Here is a 21854-nt window from a genome sequence, read left to right as displayed (position 1 = left end):
GAGAGAGAAAAAGTCGCGCTTGCGATCCGCGCGAAATCGCACCACATTCAATCCGAATTACGTGTCCTACCGTATCCACAGCACTCTTCTTTGTATTATACTCTTAGCTACTATCCATCTATTATATTAAACGTTATAACATACACATCGTGGTAACAATAATATCTCTCGGCGTAGAGTATACATATATAAATATATAAATATATATATTTTTTGTATTTTACTTCTACCTTGGCTGCGTTGGACTGTATTATATTGATTGTATGTGGCATGCTAAGGGCGTGTACAAATATGAAATAAAGATTAAATGAACCACGATGTGGTGAGTGCTTTCTTAATATACGGTGCACATCGATTTCGGCCGATTATCTTTGATTTTCTCGTGCGTTACGAATGTTTGTGACTCTATTCCAACGTAATCTTGTAATAGATAATATTTTAATTCTAAGATAATAATTCTATTATAAACGTCATTTAATTTTATATTTCTTGTTTTTTAGAAATACAAAAACAATATTAAAATTCGGCCGAAGCGCACCGAGGCATCTCGGCAGTGAGCGTCGCGACGACGTCGTCCGAAAAGCGCAGGCCCGTGCAGCGAGAGCCCGCGAAGTCGGGAGGGGCACGGGAACGTAGGGATTTTCTCGACGCATCTCGTGCAGTAGTCGACAGCATCCCGCGGATGGTCGCGATCGAAGTACTAGAGGCGGGAGGGCCGACCAGCAGAGAGGGAGGCGAGGAGGAGTGCCCGTACACACTCTCTTTCCCTTCCTCTCTCTCTTTTTCTCTCGTTCTCCATCTCTGCCTCTGCCCGTTCGTCTTTCGCTCTTCACGGCGTGTGAAGAGTTTCAGTGTTCACCGTTTCTGCCCCTCCCGCCAAAAAAAGAGGGACGCATGTAAAAACTCAGGCTATATCCGCGAGAAAGAACTATTTGCGACTTTCCCGAGAGAACAAATCGGACAGAGCAGAGAAAGAGAGAGAATTGTCGTGTCGCGCCTTTTATACATACATAAATAGAGCGTTACATATATATACACATAAACACACTTCGACGGAGAAAGAGAACGCCGTCGTTCCCAGAAAACGCTCGCGACATCCGGAGGTCCACCCGCGAAGCGACAGTGTTTACGCTATCGCCGAGTGTACGCCGACGAGGGTGTGTATTCCTCCGGGGGATGTCCCGTAAGAGTTGAGCGCCTCATCCCTCATGTCGGCGGCTCGCGGGAGGGCGGCTACTGTCTGGCTGTCGATCTACCGGTAGGACTCGGCGAACAGCATCATTCCTCGATGACGTCGCTGCAGGATATCGCGAAGTGCGTCGTCGCGATACTGATGTACGTATCTCGAGGCGGGGCGCGCGTCGGGGCAACACGCTGAATGAGTTTGTATCGTCTTCTATTTCTAAATTCTAAAATATCGTCGTCTCTCGGTTCGATTTTTTTTTTACCTTTTTTTTCTTTTTCTATATATCTGTATATTCTGAATGCAATTTCCGGATTTAACGCATTCTGGATACTTTGGTGCAAATATACGTCGTGTCGCGGGCATTGATTGCATGTCACCTTGACGTGCAATATCAACATTAGAGAGGCATCAGATACAGACTCTTCAGCTGGTAGAAACTTCGAAGTTCGCTTCGCGCGCGTTCTCGGCTTCAAAAATATATACCAGTTTGCACTACTGACGACGACGATGCTGTTTCCGTTGCAGTAGTTCCCAACATGCGCGTAATACAATATTCCACGAGCAACGTAGGGCGTCTACGCATCTGCACGCGAAATGTTAGAATTTTTTCTAACATCAAATCATGCAATACGAATGTTATCAAATGCACATATTGTTTTATCGTATAGATTAAATACTCATCAGTCACTCATCTTTCTCATTCCTCCATAAAAACATTTTACGATTTATTATTATCGTTTAGTTACTCCTTAATTGTCTCACACAACTATACCTCTATTAATATTATTATATTATATATATTATGTTGTATACATATATATATATATATAGGACTCTGATCATTTATCGTTGCGCTTTCCATTAGCACATTAATTAAATATGATGTTTTCTACTATTCTTTTATATTCAAAGTTCTTATACAGATCTGTAGTATTTTTTAAATACTTTCTCGTTTTGCTGCTTTCGCGTAAAAATTAAAGAAAAACAAGCGATTCGTCGTTTCCTTGAAAGCAGCTTGTGTTTGACGCGAGATCGGCACGCGCGTTTCAACGCGCTGTGAAAACACGTGTTACACGCGCGGTATATTTCAGGACAGAATTCCGCTTGTGTCGACGCAGAATTCTCTCTCCGAAAATATTTTCGCGACCGTCCCCGGAACTCGGCCCGTTTCGTAAAGTTATTACGAATGATGGAGCGTAGAGGGGGATCATGTGATGACGATCAGCTGAAGATGATCAGATAATGGATTTATTTACGGTACATTTCGCTCTCTCTCTCTCGCTCTCTCTCTCACTCTCTCTTTCTCTCTCTCTCTCTCTCTATGCGCGAGAGATGCGAATTCTGAACGAATGGGTGCTTCGATAAAAGTCTAAGCGGGTCGATTATTCCGCCGATTAGTGAAAAGGTCCTTATACATATTCGGTTCATCGATCTTGTAATAGAGAGCTTATTCTTAAAGTAAGTCTCTACAATTTTTCTTCCATCATATGATGTTGAAAAAACAAAGGGATATACATATAGCTTCTATTTATTTTAGATTTCTCATTCTGAATAAAAACAGAAAAAGAAATCTAGTATTTAATATTTTATAATTTACTGTCGAATTTATTTTATATTGATCTCTTCATTAGAGAGTGTTGCACAATGTATTTATCTGACAAGTTTTAAATGATATTATATTTGGTACTCGTTTTGCGATTTTCATGTATGTAATATGCTCTCTAATGCTTCGGCTGATGAGATTTTGCATTTATCGATATTGAATTTCTCTCACTTCCTTGCTTTTTTTTTATTTCTGTATATATAATAAGTACAAATATAACTATATACGCGTAGCAAGCAAATACGCTTTTCTCACGGAAAACGACAGAAATTCGATGCGAATTAAAGATTGACAGTTGCAATTTAATACGATTGCAAGATAACGGAAAACGTACATTTTCCGAGTTGGAACGCTCTATATATATATATATATATATATATAATATACGAAATAGATTCGTGTAATTCACGGAGAACGCAGATTATAGTATTAGAGACCGTATGTTCGCGTTACGGGCACACTGTTTTCAGTGGAGAACAGAAATGGAGAGAGCCCGTTGTGGGGCGTATACGCTCGATAGACGAGACGAAATAACGCATCAAAGCGATGTAGCTCGACGTCACGCCGATAAAAGTCGCATGTAACGATTTGAAAGTGCTTATCGTAGCATTGGCAAGAGTACAACAGATACTTCAATACTAACCGTCCATATCGCTACTGCAGCGTTTTCCGCTCGGAAGAACTGATCTATCGTCAATCCTAAAGGCGATAGATAAACACGAAGAGGACTTTCTTACGGCAAGCATGTCGCGTGTCTTGAAGGGATTAACATTAATTTTTATTTCTCAATTTAAGAACCCACTTTACATCTACCATCTCTGTGCTCAGTTTGGATTTTTTTCTTTACAATCTACTTTAAGTAATGTGTAATTCGCGTGACAGAAATCTATAATGTTTTATATAATATATTCGAAGAGTTAAAGAAGAATATATGCAAAATACATGCATATAAGATGAAGTATAAGAATATATTATATATGTATATTCGAAGAGTTAAAGAAGAATGTGTACAAAATACATGCATATCAGATAAAGTAAGAGAGATGTGCAACACATACACTCATATAAAATTATTAAAACAGATTTTTAATTACTATTAGATTTAATTATTATTTTAACTCCGTTACTCCGTACTGATGGATCATATTTGTCTGTGATTTTTCTAACGTCAATTTCTCGAAAATAAATAATCATAAAATAATATATCTAAGTAAATTATTTTTCAAATTTATTATTTTAGTCTTTATTTAGAATGTTCAAAAAAGGTATATACTTTTTTTCCGATTTTTTAAAACACTTTTACATATTAATAAACTTATCGAAAATATGCTGACCCACCTGATAGTTAGAAGATGCCAAAAATAACAATACGGAGTATTGGTAGTAAGGGTTAATTATTAAAATAGATTTCTGTCTTGAATTCTACCGCGGATTACAAATCGTCTAAAACGAATTCTACGAAAGGTTTAAGCAATAATATTTGTTACATGATTTATTATTATATCTTTATAATTTTTTTTTCTGAAATTCTAATTATAGATGAAAAATATGGTGGACAAAATCTGCTTTTGAACGTTTGTATCATTTCATCGCATCGCAGCTACAAAAAGAGGAAAACAAGAAATCATCAGAGGATCATTAGTATAGTATCCTAAGAATAATAAACATCTTTAACTTGGGCTTGCGCGCGCGCGTAATCCTCCCTCATCATCGTTCCATGCGCGCCGCCTGCTAAAGTATAACGTTCGCCGGCGCACAACTACACAGGTAGCTACGCTTTAATTACACATTTTTCTTCACCGCTCCAAAAAGCCACCGATGTGTAATAGAGCTGACGGAGAGCGCTCCGTTCCCCTTCCTCCGCTCGTCGCGCGCGTGGCTTGGAGCGGAGCGACGCAGCGCAGCAGTGAATCCCGACGACGCGCGGAGCGTGGACGTAGAGCGGCCGACGCCTACGTCGTAAGTGTGCGGTTCTCCCTTTACACATTTATATTCGAGACCCTTCAAATTCCAGCGGTTTATTCGTCCGACATCTAACTTCTTCGACGTTCATCCTACGGCTATTTTTTCCCCTATCTTAATATGCTCACAGTGTTCTGTCTCTTTCTCTCTGCACAGTGTTCTACGTTTACATGTAAATATATATTTAGAGTCTTTTGAAAAATTGGACGCTTCTCGTTTATACATACACAAATCTTATGGTTAATTTTAATATTGATAGATATATAGATGACCGTAGGTGTCTCGTTTATTTCGAGTCGACTAATTTATTTTCTGTCTTTTTTCTCTCTCTTTCTTTCTGATTTTTATTTCCGCGTTTCGTATTCGAAATATAAAAATTGATATCGGGACAACTTTAATATAGCTATGTAAATTTAATGTAGCTCTAAAAATATGCTTCAAAGTAACGGGTTTTTCCTTTCGTCACGATCCAACGATTGTACACACGAGACAATCGCTGAACAACGTATCTAGAGATCCTCCATGATAAGATTGATATAAATAACGTGTTATTCACGTGTAAATGTCAGTTCGCGGCTCACCGTTTAATCACGTTTAGTCGCGCAGTAGTTTCCGCTCGTACATGATCAGACCGCGCCTTTCGAAATCTTCGCCCACGTCGCATCGCGATGCAACCTCGCGATACAGCCTGGCACAATAATAATAGTCTCCTTTCTTTGCGCGATTCATTCATTTGGCGTATCGGAATCCCTTCCTCGTTAAACATACAGTAGCAACAAAACTGCTGCCATTTCTGATGTCGGTAGCGTCAAAACAGCAAACGCAAGCAGCGCGCAACAACAAAACTCGTTTCTTCACGCTGTACTGCTTCGCGATCCGTTTTAAAAGACTTGCAGTCCGCAACGAGATTTCATAGAAGCCTATCCGTTGTAATTACTCTTGCGGTTGAAAAAAAAAAAAATCCTCGCGTCGGTGTTTTTTGTTGTTTGAACAGTTTGGCTACACGTGTTCTAATTTTATTGATGAAATAAACGAGCGACATTTGAAATTTTGTGGAGAATACATATGAATAGAATCGAGCGAAAATTACAAAAAATGTGTGTATGTGAAAATTTAGATTATTTGATCGTGAGTGATGATAGACCGAAGTCTATATTTTCAAAATTTCGTAAATTTATTTTGTATTTTTACCTGTCTTTTGCCTCATATTATAAACTTTGAAAATTATTAAGACTTCTTGGTCTCTTATAAATGGAGAGAGAGAGAGAGAGAGACATAAAAGGAATGCTGCGTCGAAAAGCATCGACGGCTCGCCTACAATCGCGACATAGTAGCTTCATTCTGCAAACATTTCTGCAGACTTTTCAGGCGTCGTCGATTACAACCGACTAATTTGACGTTGCACAAAATCATCCCCCTGGATTAAATGTCACCATTAAACGACCCTCCCGAGAAAAAAATTTTCTCCTTTTTTTTTTTTTGCCGTTTCACTTGGATCGTTTTCAGCGATGATGCAATTAAAAGCATTGATTCGATTTCCAAGTAGAAATAAAACGAAGTTATCGTCGCGAAATAAGTCATTTTCAATTAGAATTAGACGAGCCAGAAAAACACTTTTCCAGAGAAGTACACTTAAAAATCTAAGAAATGTAGTCTCTTTGAACGACATATATAATTAAAAATAACGATGGCAACGTAAGTAGATTTAATTGAAAGAAGCATATTGCATTATCATGCGAGCGTATCTATGCAGATTGCAAGACACGTATGAATGCAACGCGCGAATTGAAAGCGCTTGAATTCCTTGGTCTTATTCTCGAGGCAAGATCCTATTTGAATATTGACCTTGCGATGATGCAACTTGCATCCGTGCGCGGAAAGGAAGATGCGGAAACGCATTCCACGTTGCCCATCGATGTAATACCGCTCGCGATATCATGTTCACGGCGCGGTCGGCGCGATAATTAAGCTCACAATCCAATTCTGGCGTGTCGGTGACCTTTTCCCCCCACGTTTGGTTCCTAGAGAAATTCCATGGCGGTCGAATCGTTGACGTCGAAAGATGGAGAGAAACTGGACTTTGCCGGGCGCTCGCGCGCTTGTGTCGTCCTCGCGGATAAATTTAGCCCTTTAACACGCGATTTTAGAGCATACTCGTCTGACCTTTCCGAATACGAGTGTACCATGGAATATCTGCGGAACGTGAGAAGAAGGGAATTGGGACACGGACTAAAAGGAGACGCTTCGGCGCAAGTCTTCCGAAAGAACTCGGGGACTCTCGGAGGAGAGACTTTTTCCGATAACACTGTCTCAACTATACTGGAAATTTGAATTAAACGCAATACGCTCGTGGGATAAAAAACACAAGTTTCGCGCGTGACGATGATGTCGATCGATTGTTTTGCAAAAAAAAACGCCTAAGTGTAAATATCAAAAAAAAGGCAACGGTCAAATGCGCGATTATCGACGCGTTATCAGAGTAGCATCACAATAAAAGTAAGAGAGGAGATGAGAATCTAATAATATAAAGTTAGTATATTTTTCTTTTTTTTATTATAAAATCAGCATCATGTTTTTAGAGACTAAAGACGTGTAAAATCATAGTTTCACACTACATCAGCACGTTACATCTCTCGCATGAGATCTCGCACGCAAAAAAATGTCGAGGGGACATCGTCATCGCTCGAAATTAATTCGATCGGTGTCGATTGACTTGCATTATTTGAGGTGGCGCGCCGCGATTTGGGTCGGACGGACGAACATCGTTACATTTTATGGGCAAAGAGGGGGAGAAGCCGCGTTCCAGATAGAGAAATAAAACAGGAAGAATAGAGAGGCGATGTGTCCGCGTGTCATGTGAATAGTGAATAGTCGCATTCAGTGTGTGGCTATCGTTTTAGACAGTAGCCATGCAGGACGTCTGATATCCGAGCTCGATTTTCCAATCGCGAAACAATATACATGCGCGCAGTATTTATGTCTTTAATGTTATATCATGTTTAATAGCGAGGAATGTACGCGGTTTTAATATTCAAGATCGTGCCAATTTAAAATAGGTTTTTCAATAATTTAAAATAGGTTTTTCCAGTATTTATTAGCGTGTTATATGTGATTATGTTAAATCAAGTTTTTTCAATTTATTTTTCTCTCTTGCAACATGAACAGGAAGTGATGCCGATAGAAACAATGTGTCGATATGTTTGTGCCAATTCGAAAAGTATCATCTATCATTTGCCGGAAGTGAGAATAAGCTTGGAAGTGTCTGATAAACTTTTCAGAACAGTTTTTTTTTGTTTTACCGAAAAAAGATGTAATAATCGAGAGAACGATTGTAAGGTGTCAATGTGAGTCTGTGTGAGTGAAACGACATGATCCAGAAACGTTAATTTGAAAAGTGCCAGAAACAACGAGATCTCGCGACACGCACGCACGCGTGAACATTTCAATTAGAGAAGCGCGGGCGTGTGTGCTAGCTCGCTCGCTCGCTCGCGTGCGTCGCGATCGCGCAGCGTGATAATTACGTCGTAGGATTCTCCGTGGGATGAATGAACGTGACCCGCGCATTTTTTTCTCCCTCCTGGCTCGCGACTCAGGGAGAGAGAGAAGGAGAAGGAAGAAGAGAAGGGAGAGAGAAAAGGAGAGCGAAGCGAAGCGATCGAGAGCAGAGCGTGCGTGTTGGTAAATCGAACGTGCTCGTCGCTCCGATAAAAGCAACCTAACCACCCGTTGTGATATCGCCGAACATTAAAAAGAGATCGCGAGATCGGGGAAAATTCAACCGCGATCTAACGGATCTCGCGGATGATCGAAGCGTCGACTGTCAAGCGTGTCTCGAGATCCGTGACATAACGTTGAGCACGTGGATAGTGTTGCACATCGAGAAGATACGAAGACGAACGCGCTCTCGTCGATTATCCCGGTCGAGAGACATTTGTTGATCCGAAAGAGCACATATACTACGACAACGTACCGTGCATCGAAATGATCTTTGCATCTCTTTTCTACCACATAAAATAAATGTGAAAAATCGTAGGCTTTGAATTTCCAGTTTTACACGCGACTTTATACGCGAATATTTATTCGTGTATCAACGTATTTTTTCCTGGTCTCCTACTCCCTATGATTACGGCGCGTCGTAAAAGCGAGTGGAAATATTAGATTTTACGAACGAAATAGTAAGACGTGAGTGTGATCGGAAGAGAGATAAGGATGACGAATACGAGGTGATGTCGAAAGCTTTGACGTGACACAGCGATTTCCCTCCGTGATGCGGAGTGATATGTGGGAGGATCGAACGGGCAATAAGGTCGAGAGCAATTGAACTCTCTCGACGCGTCGGTGGATTTCATCGTTGACGAGGGAGGACGACACCCGCTACATCAGTCGATCATGGAGAGGAAAAGCGGAAGCGAGGCGCGGCCGAAGATCGAGATCGTACGCGTCTCGTCCATCGAGCGGAGCAACTTCCGGCCGCTGGACGGGGTGCAGCTGCGCGCTACGTACAGCCACGTGCGAGTGGGCACTTACTGCCCGGAACCGGAAACGGCCAGCGGACCGACTGCCGAGAACAAGCCGCCGATCGAGCAGACGCGACGCTTCAAGAAGTTAGTACATTTTCGCTCGATCGTTCTATCGCGAGAGACGGAATATCTTATCGCGATAGAGCGAAATCAGTTTTACCGAGATAACATCCGATTGATTTTTTTTTATCGTATACCTCGGTATATTGCTTTATGTTATACTGATAAGGCAAAGGTGTATGGTTTGCAACATTTTTTTTTTTTTTGGTGCGAGGTAAAACGTCGACCTAAGAAATGTTGAATTTTTTTGTAGAAATTTGGGACCAGTATCAAGACTGCTGAGACGTCGTCATCACGCGACATGCCTTGCCACCAAATCCTGTGATAACATTTATAGCGTGAATAGAAATAGTAATTCTCTGGACTGGAGGGTCGGCCAGAACGCCAACGAGCAAGGTAATCCATTAACTGTGAGTCATAAAATCATTAGCAAACTGAGTGAGCTCACGAGTACTCAATAGCAATTTACTTCTTTTAAATTTTACTAGATATAAAATTTTTCTCTTTTTAATGCTTTTACACACTTGAATCTTTTCAAAAATTATATTTCTTTATATGATTAATTTTATTTTTTTACTTAAAAAATAATTTTTTAATTTTTACTTCAAAAAAATTTGCGTTTTTTTCTCCTTTATCAATAAAAAATGTGGATTAAGTAAAGAATGTAATATTTGACCATATTTCAAATGGTTTCCTGCGAATATGCAAATGAGATTTATATAAGATCACTCTGCTGCAACTAATGCATGTGTGCTAAAAGTTTATGGCTCTTAAAATTCCTGCACGCATATAATACAATACATACATATACTTACATACATAGACATATACAATCAGTTAATCGTTTTTTTTTTTCAGATCTGCAACCCAGACAGAGTAGCAGCCTGGATTGGAGGGTAGGAAGATCTGTCACTTTCGGCTCCAATCAACTTCATTGGAGGGACGCAACGCGAAGTGCCGAACAGCTTTCTAGGAGTGCGCCTCTCACTTCCGATCATCTTCAAACGCCGAGCACGAGGTATGCTAATTCGTGCGTTTCGCGTGTTTCGTGCACACGCAACAAGAGCGAATAATTTATGATAAGCTCATTTGAAACGGGGCGGCCGTTGTTTCGCACGGTAGACGGGTAGAAAAGTGTAACGGTAAAGACGTGAGTCAAGAGGAAACCAGCAAGGTTTAATGACGGAGAGAAGGAAGGCAGACTTCAGTATTGAATGTAGTGGGTGAATCGTGATGAAGTCATATACGCAGCGAGGAGAATACCGGAGAAACGCGAGTTACATTGGCAACGGTAATTAATTTGTTGTAAAGAAAAAAAACTAGTAATGATATTTGTTTGGAAGACATGCGATGAAAATGTACAACTCGACGTAAATGGAACTCGCCGCGGAAAATTGATTACACGTGAAATAATTAGCAATGTCTGAAAACTACGCGGCGTGTAAGTAGTCTTCGTTTGGCGCATTTCAGAGATATGTACATTGTGGAATTTAAGATGTAAGAATGTGAAGGCTATATAAAAGAGGTTGATAAACGGTTGATAAAAAAATTCCATCTAATTTTGGAAAAATTATTCTCACTATATTTTGCTTCTGTCATGTTTTCCACGCTACGTATCGTAAGAATGATAAAAAGTATCGTCTTAGATCGAAACTTGTGTCGCTATTGAGACGACTCTCTCCGCGCCTGTCCCGACCCGGAAGCAAGGGCTCGCTGCAATCGTCGCCGACGATTTGTCCCTGGATCCAGGTCGAGTACTCGAGCGAATCGATCGAGGGCAACAGGCGAGAGGAGTCGCAGGAGAGCGATGCCAGCTTTCAGCAAGAGCTGCAATTGAACGAGCTACGAAAACGAATGGCCGGGATTGCCTCCACGTCCCAGGTGATTAGTAATCTGCGGACGACGATTTGAATAAAGGTCCCGGTTCCCCCCCCCCCCCCGTTTTGTCTAGCGCAATAAATCAATATTATCTAATTACGATGAATCTGTCGATGGCACAGGGGTTACTTAGCGTCAATTCGCGCGTCTTGTCGATAACATACAATTACAGTAACATGTGGCAACAATAAATAAATATATATATTTGACATAAACGCATCACTTATGTGTCAGAAGTAAAAAAAAAAAAAAAAAAAAAAAAAAAAAAAAAAACATATCTTGTGATAATAATTTAAGAAATTCTTGTAAAAATATATACATGATTTCGGGGAAGAAATATGACAAGTTTGCAGCTGTCAATTATTTAATCTTATGATAAATTAAATAACGATCAATCAGACGAACGAATTTAACGATCACTTAAAGAATGTCCGATGAAGTCACCCGGAACGGAATCGCATCGAAAAGGTGCGCCCATTAATAACTTCCGGTGATCGCTCTCAAAATAGAAGACGACGCGAGAGGAACGCGCGAGGGAGATAAAGTTTCCTCATTCAGTTCGACGAGCAACTAAAACTCCTTTAACGCTTCTTTAAACCACCTACTCGTGTTTCTGCGAAATTACGCTCTCGCGTCACCGTCAATTATTAGTAGTTTTCGTATTAAAACACTTTATCACGTGTCAGGTTACGTCAAAGACCGCAGCCAAGGATGGCGTAGCGGGACAACTGAATCTGCCACGACCCAGGATTCAAGTGCAGGAACCTGAAATCACCGAGTGTAATCACCGCAGAGCGTAAGCCTTCATTTTTCATTCAATCTTTCCTCTCTCTCATCCTCTCCCGCTTCCTTCACGGAATGGCTCGAGACTTTACGAGCGACAAGAGACTCGCAATTGATTTTGCAAAGAGCAGCGTGTGAGTTACGTTTCCTTGATGCACATACAAATCGTAATATCCAATCGTCGCGTATTCACAAATTCGCGGATGGGCGAAAGAAAAGTTTCCAGTCTGACTATAGATGGTACATATTCGAAATGCGAATCTTAAGTTTCGGGGGAAACTTTTCTCTTAAACATCCCTCGCATCCGACTTTATGATTGCATGAATTCCGAAAACGTTTGCTGTGATTCTCGCAAGTGAAATAAGAAATTTTCTTTTACGCCATGTATATATCGCATCGAATAAATGATTGTATATGTTTTTTGCATTATGATCTTAATCTCCACCTTAGCAAGACCGCTGCAAAATTTTTGCAAATTTGTAAATTGCCGATAATTGCTTAATGCACCAATATTTTTTTTACGCATATTATTATGTATCTATACTACATGTTAGTTTTCCCTTTTTTGAAAAATTAGAAAAAAAATGTTTTGGCCGGAGTATACATACTTATAAACTATAAATTTTTTTATTTTTCTCACGTTAATATCCTTTATTGGTATATTATTATTAAATTAGTTTCTTAACTTTTTGATGAATAATATTCGCAATTTTTTCATGCGTATCTAGCTATTACATCTACGTATTTTTTTAAAGAGAAAAAGAATTTGTATCTCACAATAAATTTTATTAAAATATGAATGTTGTATTTACAATAATTTATAAAGCAAATATTGTTATCTCGTCTCAAGAATGCTGTTCTTGATCGTTAACAAACTCAAATTAAAAATAATTTTGGTCTTTTGTTTGTTAGATTTTTATTAATATAATCTTGAATTATAACAAAAGTCTAATACTATACCACATGCGTGATTATTCATAATACGAACATATCAAACTATAAGAATAGCCATCATAGAGATGATTCAGATATTGTTGAAGACGACATACCGTTAATGACCTATAAACTAGACAAAGATGATTATCTAACATTGGTATTTGAATTAGAGTACCTTGTTCTTGATTAGGATCTATAAAATCTATCGTGTCTCCTGTTTTTGGTACGCCCTCGTCGTTTATCGTGTGAAATTGGATTATCACGTCAAGTGTATTCTCGCCATTTTCATCGTCACTATCTGATGTGTCACTAGGAGACGAGTCTTCATCTTGAAGCAAAGAAGTTTCGTCCGCGTCATGTCCAAGGTCCTTTTTCAGAGAATGACTACTAATGTCAGACTGAGTGTCGGGATATTTAGTTGCTTTCTTTTTGTGAGACGAACTTGTCGTAGTTGAACAAGAAGAGTCTGCTTTTTTCCTTTTTAATTGATTTGTATTCAAGATGCTCTCGGTCGAGGACTTTGAGGTCGATGCACCAGGCGATGCTGTAGTACTCGTGTTGTTATCAAGGGAGGGAGTTTGTACTGCATCATCTAAGCTATCTTTCAGTTGCGATTTATCGTACAGTAATGTATAGCAACCCGCTGACCATCTCTGCAATTCTATCGTCATCTTAGGCCTCATAGTCTTCTCGTCGGGTACAAGATCGAGCCCCGTGTATTTCCATAGTAATTGAAAAAAGGAGATAGATTTAAATAGATTATAAAAGTCTTTCAATACTTTTGGTAAGGTTTGTTCGTCGGCTACCTCATAATGACGTATGTCCGCAGGACCAACCATCTGCCATCTAATGTCTTGAGACATCAAATCATTCACAATTTGCTTGTACATAGATTCTTTCAAAAAGTTTTCAAGAAATGTAAAAGGATCTTTCATGACATTCTTGTGAATTTGATCCATTATACTGGGTAATAGATAACTTTTAGAGATCCAAGAGCTTAATTCTACTTCGGTGGTGCTCGGTTCTATAAAATTTCTTTCTAATTCAAATCTTGGCGATTTAACTCGATAACATTCTTTTAAAGGACCGTGAAACCAACCACTAACTGACCATCGACATTTGTCATCGGTTATTACTTCGGCTACTTGATGATAGGAATTGTCTACAACTTCGAAGAATACAAGAGAATTATATTCTGGAATTAATGATTTTACTATTTTCATAGGTGAACCCTGCTGATCCGTATCAAAAAGATCTAGAGCACCTCCGTCTTCTTCTGTCCAACCTTTCGACAAATATAATATGTAAGCTATTCTTCGATCATACATATTATCGTCATGGCACAATAAATAGTCTGTTTCATAGTAACGAGAACTTGACATAGAGAGAGTTTTGTTTAGCTTAATGTTCGTATTTTGTTCCATCCAGGGTGCCATATCTTTTTGGAAAGATTTGTACAGCATTTGGATACAGTAGTCGGAGGCATTAAACAAATCATTAGTTTGCTCAAACTGATAAAGATCAGTAACTTTGCGTTTATGATCATAATTTTCCAATTCGCATTTTAAATTCTCTATGAACCTTTCATTTTTTAAAAAATTTGACATTCTACAGATTTTAAAGGGCTTTGATATGATTTCAAAATCGACATTTTTAAAATCAGATTGAGAGTGCCAATACTTTTTGAATTCTTCTTGAAATTTTGTACTATATATGTGTTCTGAGAACAAGCCTTCATCTACCATATTTTCCTATCTTTGTCAAGCTTAATCAATGTAAAAATAATTTGAATATCTATTCTCCTCTCTTTTCTTAACAAACTACACATACAATTTTTAGATTCAGAGTATCCACGATGTATACAATATATTTTAATAGAAATTCTCTGAATTTTATTTTATGATATATACACTTTTTTCATGCAATTGTAAAGTAACCGGTCATATTTCTGTAATTGCACTGTAATTTTAATCGGACGTAACTAATTCTTATTTGACAAGAAGTTGTTACGATTTACGCAATGTTGCATTTTCCCTACCTTTTCGCTCTAGAAGTCTGGAAAAGAGATTCGCAATTTTCGAATGCACGTGACACTATTTACGACCGGCAACCTAACCTCTTTTGTAGAATCGTTGACTCGTAGACTTGACGAAATCTTCGACCTGTCTCGTCGTCTCGATCACGTTTTCAATGTGACAGATGACAGTATCACGTGATGCAGTCGCTGAATGAAGCAGTGCTTGCGTTATTCGGTCTATGCAGCCCACGTGGTCTCACAATCAGTATTATTACGTGTGTACATACCTGCGAACATAAGTAAAAAAGGATATTGTAATCGTGAAGATTGCACTATTGCCATAATTGTCACGATCAATAAATGTCAGTTTACAAATGGTTGATGCGCGTTCGTGTATACATACCACAAAAATTGCAACAATGTTCAAATTTTTAAGAATTTGCTATAGTTCGTCTCGTACGGTCTCCTGTATCTGATATCGCGAACAGTGACGATGAATTCGCGTATTACCTTCGCGAAAAACATCCGCCCGATCGAAGATTGGAAAAGAGAAAGGAATGTGACACGTGTCTTTAGTGCCCCACGAAAATTTCCGAATCTCATCTTTTGCGTTTTTTATCGGATATTAATTAAAAGTGAAGAGATTTTATTTATCAAATAATAATGACTTTCTTATGGATTTTCTCAATGAGATTTATATATTATATATATAATTGATTCTCGAGCGCGACAATGAGAGGAAAATGTGACACTTTCGAAAATTGGCGCGCCCGTAGCTTGACTGTAGCGCTGGTGAGTGGCGAGCGGCGAGCGGCGAGCGGCGCTGGCGTCACCGTGGCAACATGGCGGGTGCGTGTCGCGTTTGACGGGTGCCGTTGTGGTGTCGCGTGGACAGAAGGGATTCGCAGGGCACAGCCCGAAACACGCCGCGGTGAAACGTGCGAGGTGAAGTGAACGCGTCGGGACGTGCGCGTACGACATTGGTTTCGCGAGGAAACGTCGTCCGCCGATCATCCTGGAGCCTGACAGCGATAGGACGCACGTATACCGTGAGTAAATATTATAACCCTTTCATGTGCACGCGCTTTACGTGACAAGCGCGAGCCTCGCGTTCCTCTTTCCCACGTTGATTCCCTTTTCTCCTCGCGATCTCCTCGACGTTTCTTTTTTCCCGAGCCGTTTCTTTTTACACTTGCCTGTGCGCTCGCGAGAGTTGGAGGGGCCGAGGGTGCGGTCTTTCCGGACAGGTAAACACGCGCGTTCCAGGACACACGAAAGGATCGCTAGTGTCCTTTTCGTCGCGAATAACGCACGCAGCCAACATCGTCTCGTCGATCACGTTCGCACCGGCTTTTTGGAAGGTACCTCGCGAATAAGGTATTAAAATCAATTCTGTCTGTAAATTTCAGAGTTACATTATCTCATCAGTATTTCGAAACACGTTTTGAAGACAGACGAATATCTTTTAGATATTTGCATTGTCGGACAAGTTTTTGAATTGTCCTGCTCCGGTTTAGTAAATGTGTCTATGTATGTGCGTGCGTAGTGCGTCGTCATCGTTCCTTTTACACCTGACGATGTGTATAGGTGTGTTATGTATTTCAACGTGCTTGTAACAACATTTAATATGATGAATAATATGATGAATTGATTAAAGTGGCAGGAATTATAAATATTCTGCTCCAGATTAGGTTAACCTCCGTTTATTTAGTACTATTATAAATCAACGTAATTTTCGGAGTACATTTGTACGACAAGTTCTATACATATTCGTCCGTTTCTCGCATCATCTGTAAAATGCGTGGTAATATTTTAGTGTTATTATCGAATGTGACTCATCGATCGATAACTCGTCGAGGGGTTTAAACGTTCGTTTCTCTTCCAGAAATTGAGTTTTTAATAGAATTTTTTAAATCTCGATTCGTAGATTATTCTTTCTGTCCTTGAGCCGTACTTTCCTTGCGTCCTACTGCGATCGCGATTATGGCGAGAACGGGGCATCGAATTTTGAAACTTCGTACGCGACACCCGTATCAGCATTTCGCGGAGGCGAACCGGCCATGGAGTCTCGCGTTCTCGTCGAACAGCCGATCGAATATGCATAGTTTAACATTAAATTATACGTGGTAGTCGAGTGTTTTCCTTGAGTCGCAATTTGTGTGGCTACTATCGATTAGTAAATTCAGTCACGTGTGCTGATGTCATGCCGTTGGCGCTGTTTTTCTTATAGTCCGTTTCTAATGTCATAGTTGAGCTTATTTCTTTACAATCATCCTAAAATGAAAATTTCAAATTGTTTCTGACGGATATATCTCGGTTAAGATAACAATATCATTCGACTGTGCAACATATATATATATATATATATATATATATATATATATATATATATATATTCGTATATTTTTTAATTATTCTTCTTCAAGAATGTGATAGGTTTTTGACATTTTATAGAAATGTCAGTAAAAGATTTTTATTCTGAGCGTGCTTTAAAATCATTTTCAGAGGCACTTAAAGTGATCTATGCATCGCTCAAAAAAAAGAGAAAATATACTCTTGATAGGATAGGATCGTTGTGCTCTCTAATCGATGCACTTACCGCGATGAGATGGGTCATTATCCTTTCTTGTCCGCTTCTCTGCCGACAAAATATCTCCGGCGATGTTGGAGTGCCGAGTTTAATGATTGCGCCACTTCAGTCACTAAACTGTCAGTCGTGTCATTAAGGCGTTGTTGTTGTTTGATGTATGTGGATTAATGTAATCGTGCACGCGTGTACTCGAGTGTACGCGCGAACCGTTACGTGTCTCTTGTGCGTGAAAAAGGAACGAGATATGTCGAGACATGCGCACGCATAACCCATTTATTCGTTCTTTCTGCGTGCTTAGCGGTTCATAGATTTTCCATTCAGATATCGTCGCGAATTAATTTTCATTTCGGTTGATGCAAATGTCATTTTTAGAAATTAAAAATTTATTTAGTTTGTAAAGGAAGCGAATAATACTAACGCCAACAATAATTTAAACAATTATGACAATGCATTATTTAAATCAAAATATGATAAGGATTAAGCAGTTTTTATTGAACATTGTTATTCGATTTTATCCGATACATCCTATACTTCGCTGACACCGTCTGACAGATCGTGAGATTACAGATAGACAGGGAGAGAGTTTGATCAATGATGTATGACTTTTAATAAAGCATAACGGTAATGTCCGAGAGTCTGACGCTCACACATGTTATTCGCTACATTATAAATACCGTACGGATTTCAGTAAACTTTATAAGAAAATTTAATTGTAGTAGTAAATTTCAATTTTTGACGAATATAAAAATATTATAACTATAAAACTATGATTAAAAAAAAAAATTGTACAATAATTCCTTTTTATTACGTAAATATTTTTTGTTTATGAATTATATACACGCGCGATATAATGTTAAATGAAATATTGAATAAATATAAAATTTGGTAGATTGGAAATACTTTTTTAGGCAGGCATATTATTGATAAATGATTGTTTATAAAATTGACAAAATGAACGATAATAGAGAAAAGGTATAAAAGAATACAGTTGCAATATTTTTTATATAAGTTTCATCGCATGATATATTTGTTTTGATGTTTAATTGGTTTTTCTATTGATAATATACGACTATTTTTCATACATAGCGGTATTTTATATTAGTCAGGCACGCGATACGCAACATATCAAAAATATGTCGGGTGCATTTCCTTCTCTCTTCTTTTACGAGCGCGATGGCAGCGTAACGGCTCGTCGCAGCCGTTCGATTCGCTTATGGCATCGTCCGTCAGTAAAGTGTGACGTGCTTTTGAGTGCAGTGTGTGCGTATCGTCAAGAGATTCCGGGTGGTCGAATCTCACATGCGCGCGATTCCCATTGTTTCATTACAATAGTGACTCTCGACTTCGCCTCCCGGCATGGTGCATCGAGGTAACGATGGTCTTCAACCGATATTAATTGGCAGTGATTAGGATAGGGGAGAGTAAAATGATCGGTGATCATCGCGAACGACAGATGTAGGGCGCGTATTGAGAACCTTATATATGAGAATTTGTTCATTTATGTGTTTCTTCTTGTACTATTTAATATATAAATTAATTTAATATTACCTTTTTTTATGCAATTTCTACAATCTTTATTTAAATTTTTTTTAATGTCACAATTTTATTTCTCTGATGTATTCTTATAATTTTGATTTGAAATTTATGAACAGTTTTGATACATTCTGATATAAATTGCGAAATTTCATTTCATTGCTCCAGTCCGTTGCAGTGATGGTGACTTTCATATGATGCATCGCGAACGATAATCGCGACAAAATGCAGTGTACTCGGTATGACACAGCTGCTACGTTGCAACTACAACGAGGTGATTGCCGCATAATTTCTCAGTCGCTATAATATACTGCGCTAGAAGTGTAAGAAGATTAAAGCGAAGCAGGAAACCACACAACTTGTGTAATATCGCGGTTGGTATCACGCATCGTTTGACTGCCGTTTCAAATCAGTTGTGACAGATGTAATTGAAATTTTATGTTTTGTCAGTACACTTCCTTAGTCACGCGATTCTGCTGTTTTTAAATCGTGCTTTCTCCTATCTATAAAAACTTAATGCTACGACATTTACGAACCAAATTGTTGATCGTAATCAGACTATTATAATCTGTCCGGATTAATGATTATTTTATTATTACTGAATATAAATACAACTATAGCAAATTCGATCACCTGCATTACACCACACTATAAATACAAGTATGTGACTCTGAGCACATAACGTGATTGATCACAAGTACTTGATCGAATTATGTTACAAATACTAATGCAATCTTGTCACAAATTAGAATGCCAAAACAATGCGGCTAATTCGCATAGCCTCATTAAAGAGCAATTTAAGCGCGTTTGAAGTATCGTTTGTGAGCACGGCTTTTATTTTTACCCCTCGACATGCGCTAAATTTGACCGTGTCACGCCTTTGTCGTCGGGTATTGTTGTCTGCGTTGTCCCGTGATGCGCGACTGTTACAATTTGCGGCGCCTTATTCGTGTTCCCTGCGCGGAATGTCGTTTTTACCCGGTACGTAATTACAATAGGTACGCGTCGGCCGGCACGAAATTACCGTACGAAGCCATTCTTTGTTGCGCGTGTTGCCCGTTTTACACGAAACACCGTACAGTGTACACGTACCGGTTTTCTCTGCTGACGATCGATAAACAGGAATAAAGAACCGCACGATACTCGAGGTTTACTTGTCTGCGGAGAGACGTCAGAGCCGAATAAAAACCTGAAATAAAATTTTGCGCTCAGATTTTTTTAAAAATATTATATTTATAGAACAGGAATATAATAATGAAATAATGAAAATACTGGGGAATAACTGGAGAAAATTAATTTTTATAGACATTTTTTCAAGGTGTAGGAACTGATATATAAATGTACTGAACAAAATTCTTGGAGAATACGCACATTTATGGCCTTTATTACGTGTAACTAATCACACTGATACGGGATATAATGCGTTCTTAAAAGCAGCCACAACAGCTCATAAAACCTGTACTTATTTATTGTGTAACTATGACGGTGCCATTAACCGCATCGAGGATTACCCCGGTGACCCTGTTTGCGTTTATTTTCTACCAGCATTCATTGTGATCGCGTCTACGTCGCGACATGTCAGAGAGGGAGCAAGGATGCCTGGGTCTCCCGCTTCCTCTTTCCCCTCTCTTGTCACTTGTGATGCAGCTGATTTTGTACGCGCTGGTCGGGCTAATATCTAGAACGTAACAGGTTCTTTTATGGTAGCCCCTACCCTATATCGTGGCCCGCCTCTTCGCATAATTTATCGCATTCGCGTAGGCGTGCGTGCGTGCGTGCTGCGAGACGCGCACAGGCAACCTGCATCCCGCGCTTTCCCTTTTTCGGAAATCCGCTTCCCTTTCCCCACTCTCAACGAAAAGAAAGACCACGCATTTTATTCACGTTCGGACACTCCCATAATTTTCCTCCCCTCTTGAATGTTTATCGCTCGAAACGGAAACAAATGTCGACGGATTCCTTTCCGTCGCGATCGCTCGTCTCGAAGCGAAGATCGCGAATGCAAATTACACGGGAAATATCCGACATAAATTGCGTGCCTGCGTATCGTGTACGTCGAAACGTCACACACACGCTAAATTATTGTGGATATACATTATTTTAGTCATGTTAAATATAAATATATATATTTATTTGTTTCTTGTGTAGTATTAGAGGATACTACTTTGACATATTAAATAGAAATTTGTAAGCATGTAATACACGGAGAGGGAATTATGTTTAATAATTCTATGTTATAACGTATGTTGCTCTACACGAATGACATTCTTTACACGCTCATATCGTTCAATTGATGTTTCCACTATGTTAATATGTTTATACGATTGCACACGTCAATCTCACACAGCATCTATAGATCGACACAGTTGCACGCAATCTTACGCACTCATCTATTCCTATATCATACATTCGTCATGCATAAAACTTTACACGCCACTTTGATCGAAGATGTAGAGCGTAACATTGTATTTATTGATTCGTGCTACGCACGTGATCGTGACATTTCGTTGCGCGCGTCATCGTGCGCTGCAGCTGCGAAATATAGTTTCCTTAGGAGAATCACGGTAAAAGAAATTGCACGATGAATTCCGTCTTTTATCCGTGATCGTTCTTCGCTCGTTTTCCATAAATGCATCGAATAAAGTGCGGGCGTTCCGCCACGATTATTCGTTTCATTTTCGACAAGACATTTGCACGACAAACACCAACAGCTCCGTTCTTCGTCAAGCTTTCGACATCGCGAATAATTACTGAGACTCATTGTGAGTCAACGACGTTAGAATGCT

The 21854-nt window shown here is 39.3% G+C and overlaps 2 protein-coding genes across 4 annotated transcripts in view; one reads left to right on the top strand and one right to left on the bottom strand.

The window, feature by feature from the left end:
* The first annotated feature begins 661 nt into the window (after nt 1-661).
* LOC140676164 (uncharacterized) overlaps nt 662-21854 on the top strand; it is a 36889-nt gene continuing 15696 nt past the window's right edge. The window contains exons 1-6 of one of the 3 annotated variants that reach the window (XM_072910937.1): nt 662-1335; nt 7917-9355; nt 9585-9727; nt 10190-10349; nt 10978-11212; nt 11896-12005. In XM_072910937.1, coding sequence (XP_072767038.1) covers nt 9141-9355; nt 9585-9727; nt 10190-10349; nt 10978-11212; nt 11896-12005 — 863 coding nt within the window. In that variant the 5' untranslated portion in view covers nt 662-1335; nt 7917-9140. Of the gene's footprint in view, nt 1336-4622; nt 9356-9584; nt 9728-10189; nt 10350-10977; nt 11213-11895; nt 12006-21854 lie in introns of those variants that run through there. The other 2 variants (XM_072910938.1, XM_072910939.1) reach the window with 2 other exon arrangements.
* Nucleotides 12749-15534, bottom strand: Sud1 (Prolyl 3-hydroxylase sud1). Its single transcript, XM_072910946.1, has 2 exons — nt 15349-15534; nt 12749-15232 (listed from the first exon to the last, which is right to left on the bottom strand). The coding sequence occupies exon 2, from the start codon at nt 14671-14673 to the stop codon at nt 12964-12966; it is 1710 nt and encodes a 569-aa protein (XP_072767047.1). The 5' UTR covers nt 14674-15232; nt 15349-15534; the 3' UTR covers nt 12749-12963.

This window comes from Anoplolepis gracilipes, chromosome 2, assembly GCF_047496725.1.
Source record: "Anoplolepis gracilipes chromosome 2, ASM4749672v1, whole genome shotgun sequence".
Classification (NCBI taxonomy): Eukaryota; Metazoa; Arthropoda; class Insecta; order Hymenoptera; family Formicidae; genus Anoplolepis; species Anoplolepis gracilipes.
Note: the sequence above shows the minus strand (reverse complement) of the source record. Positions and strands in the feature narration are given on the sequence as shown.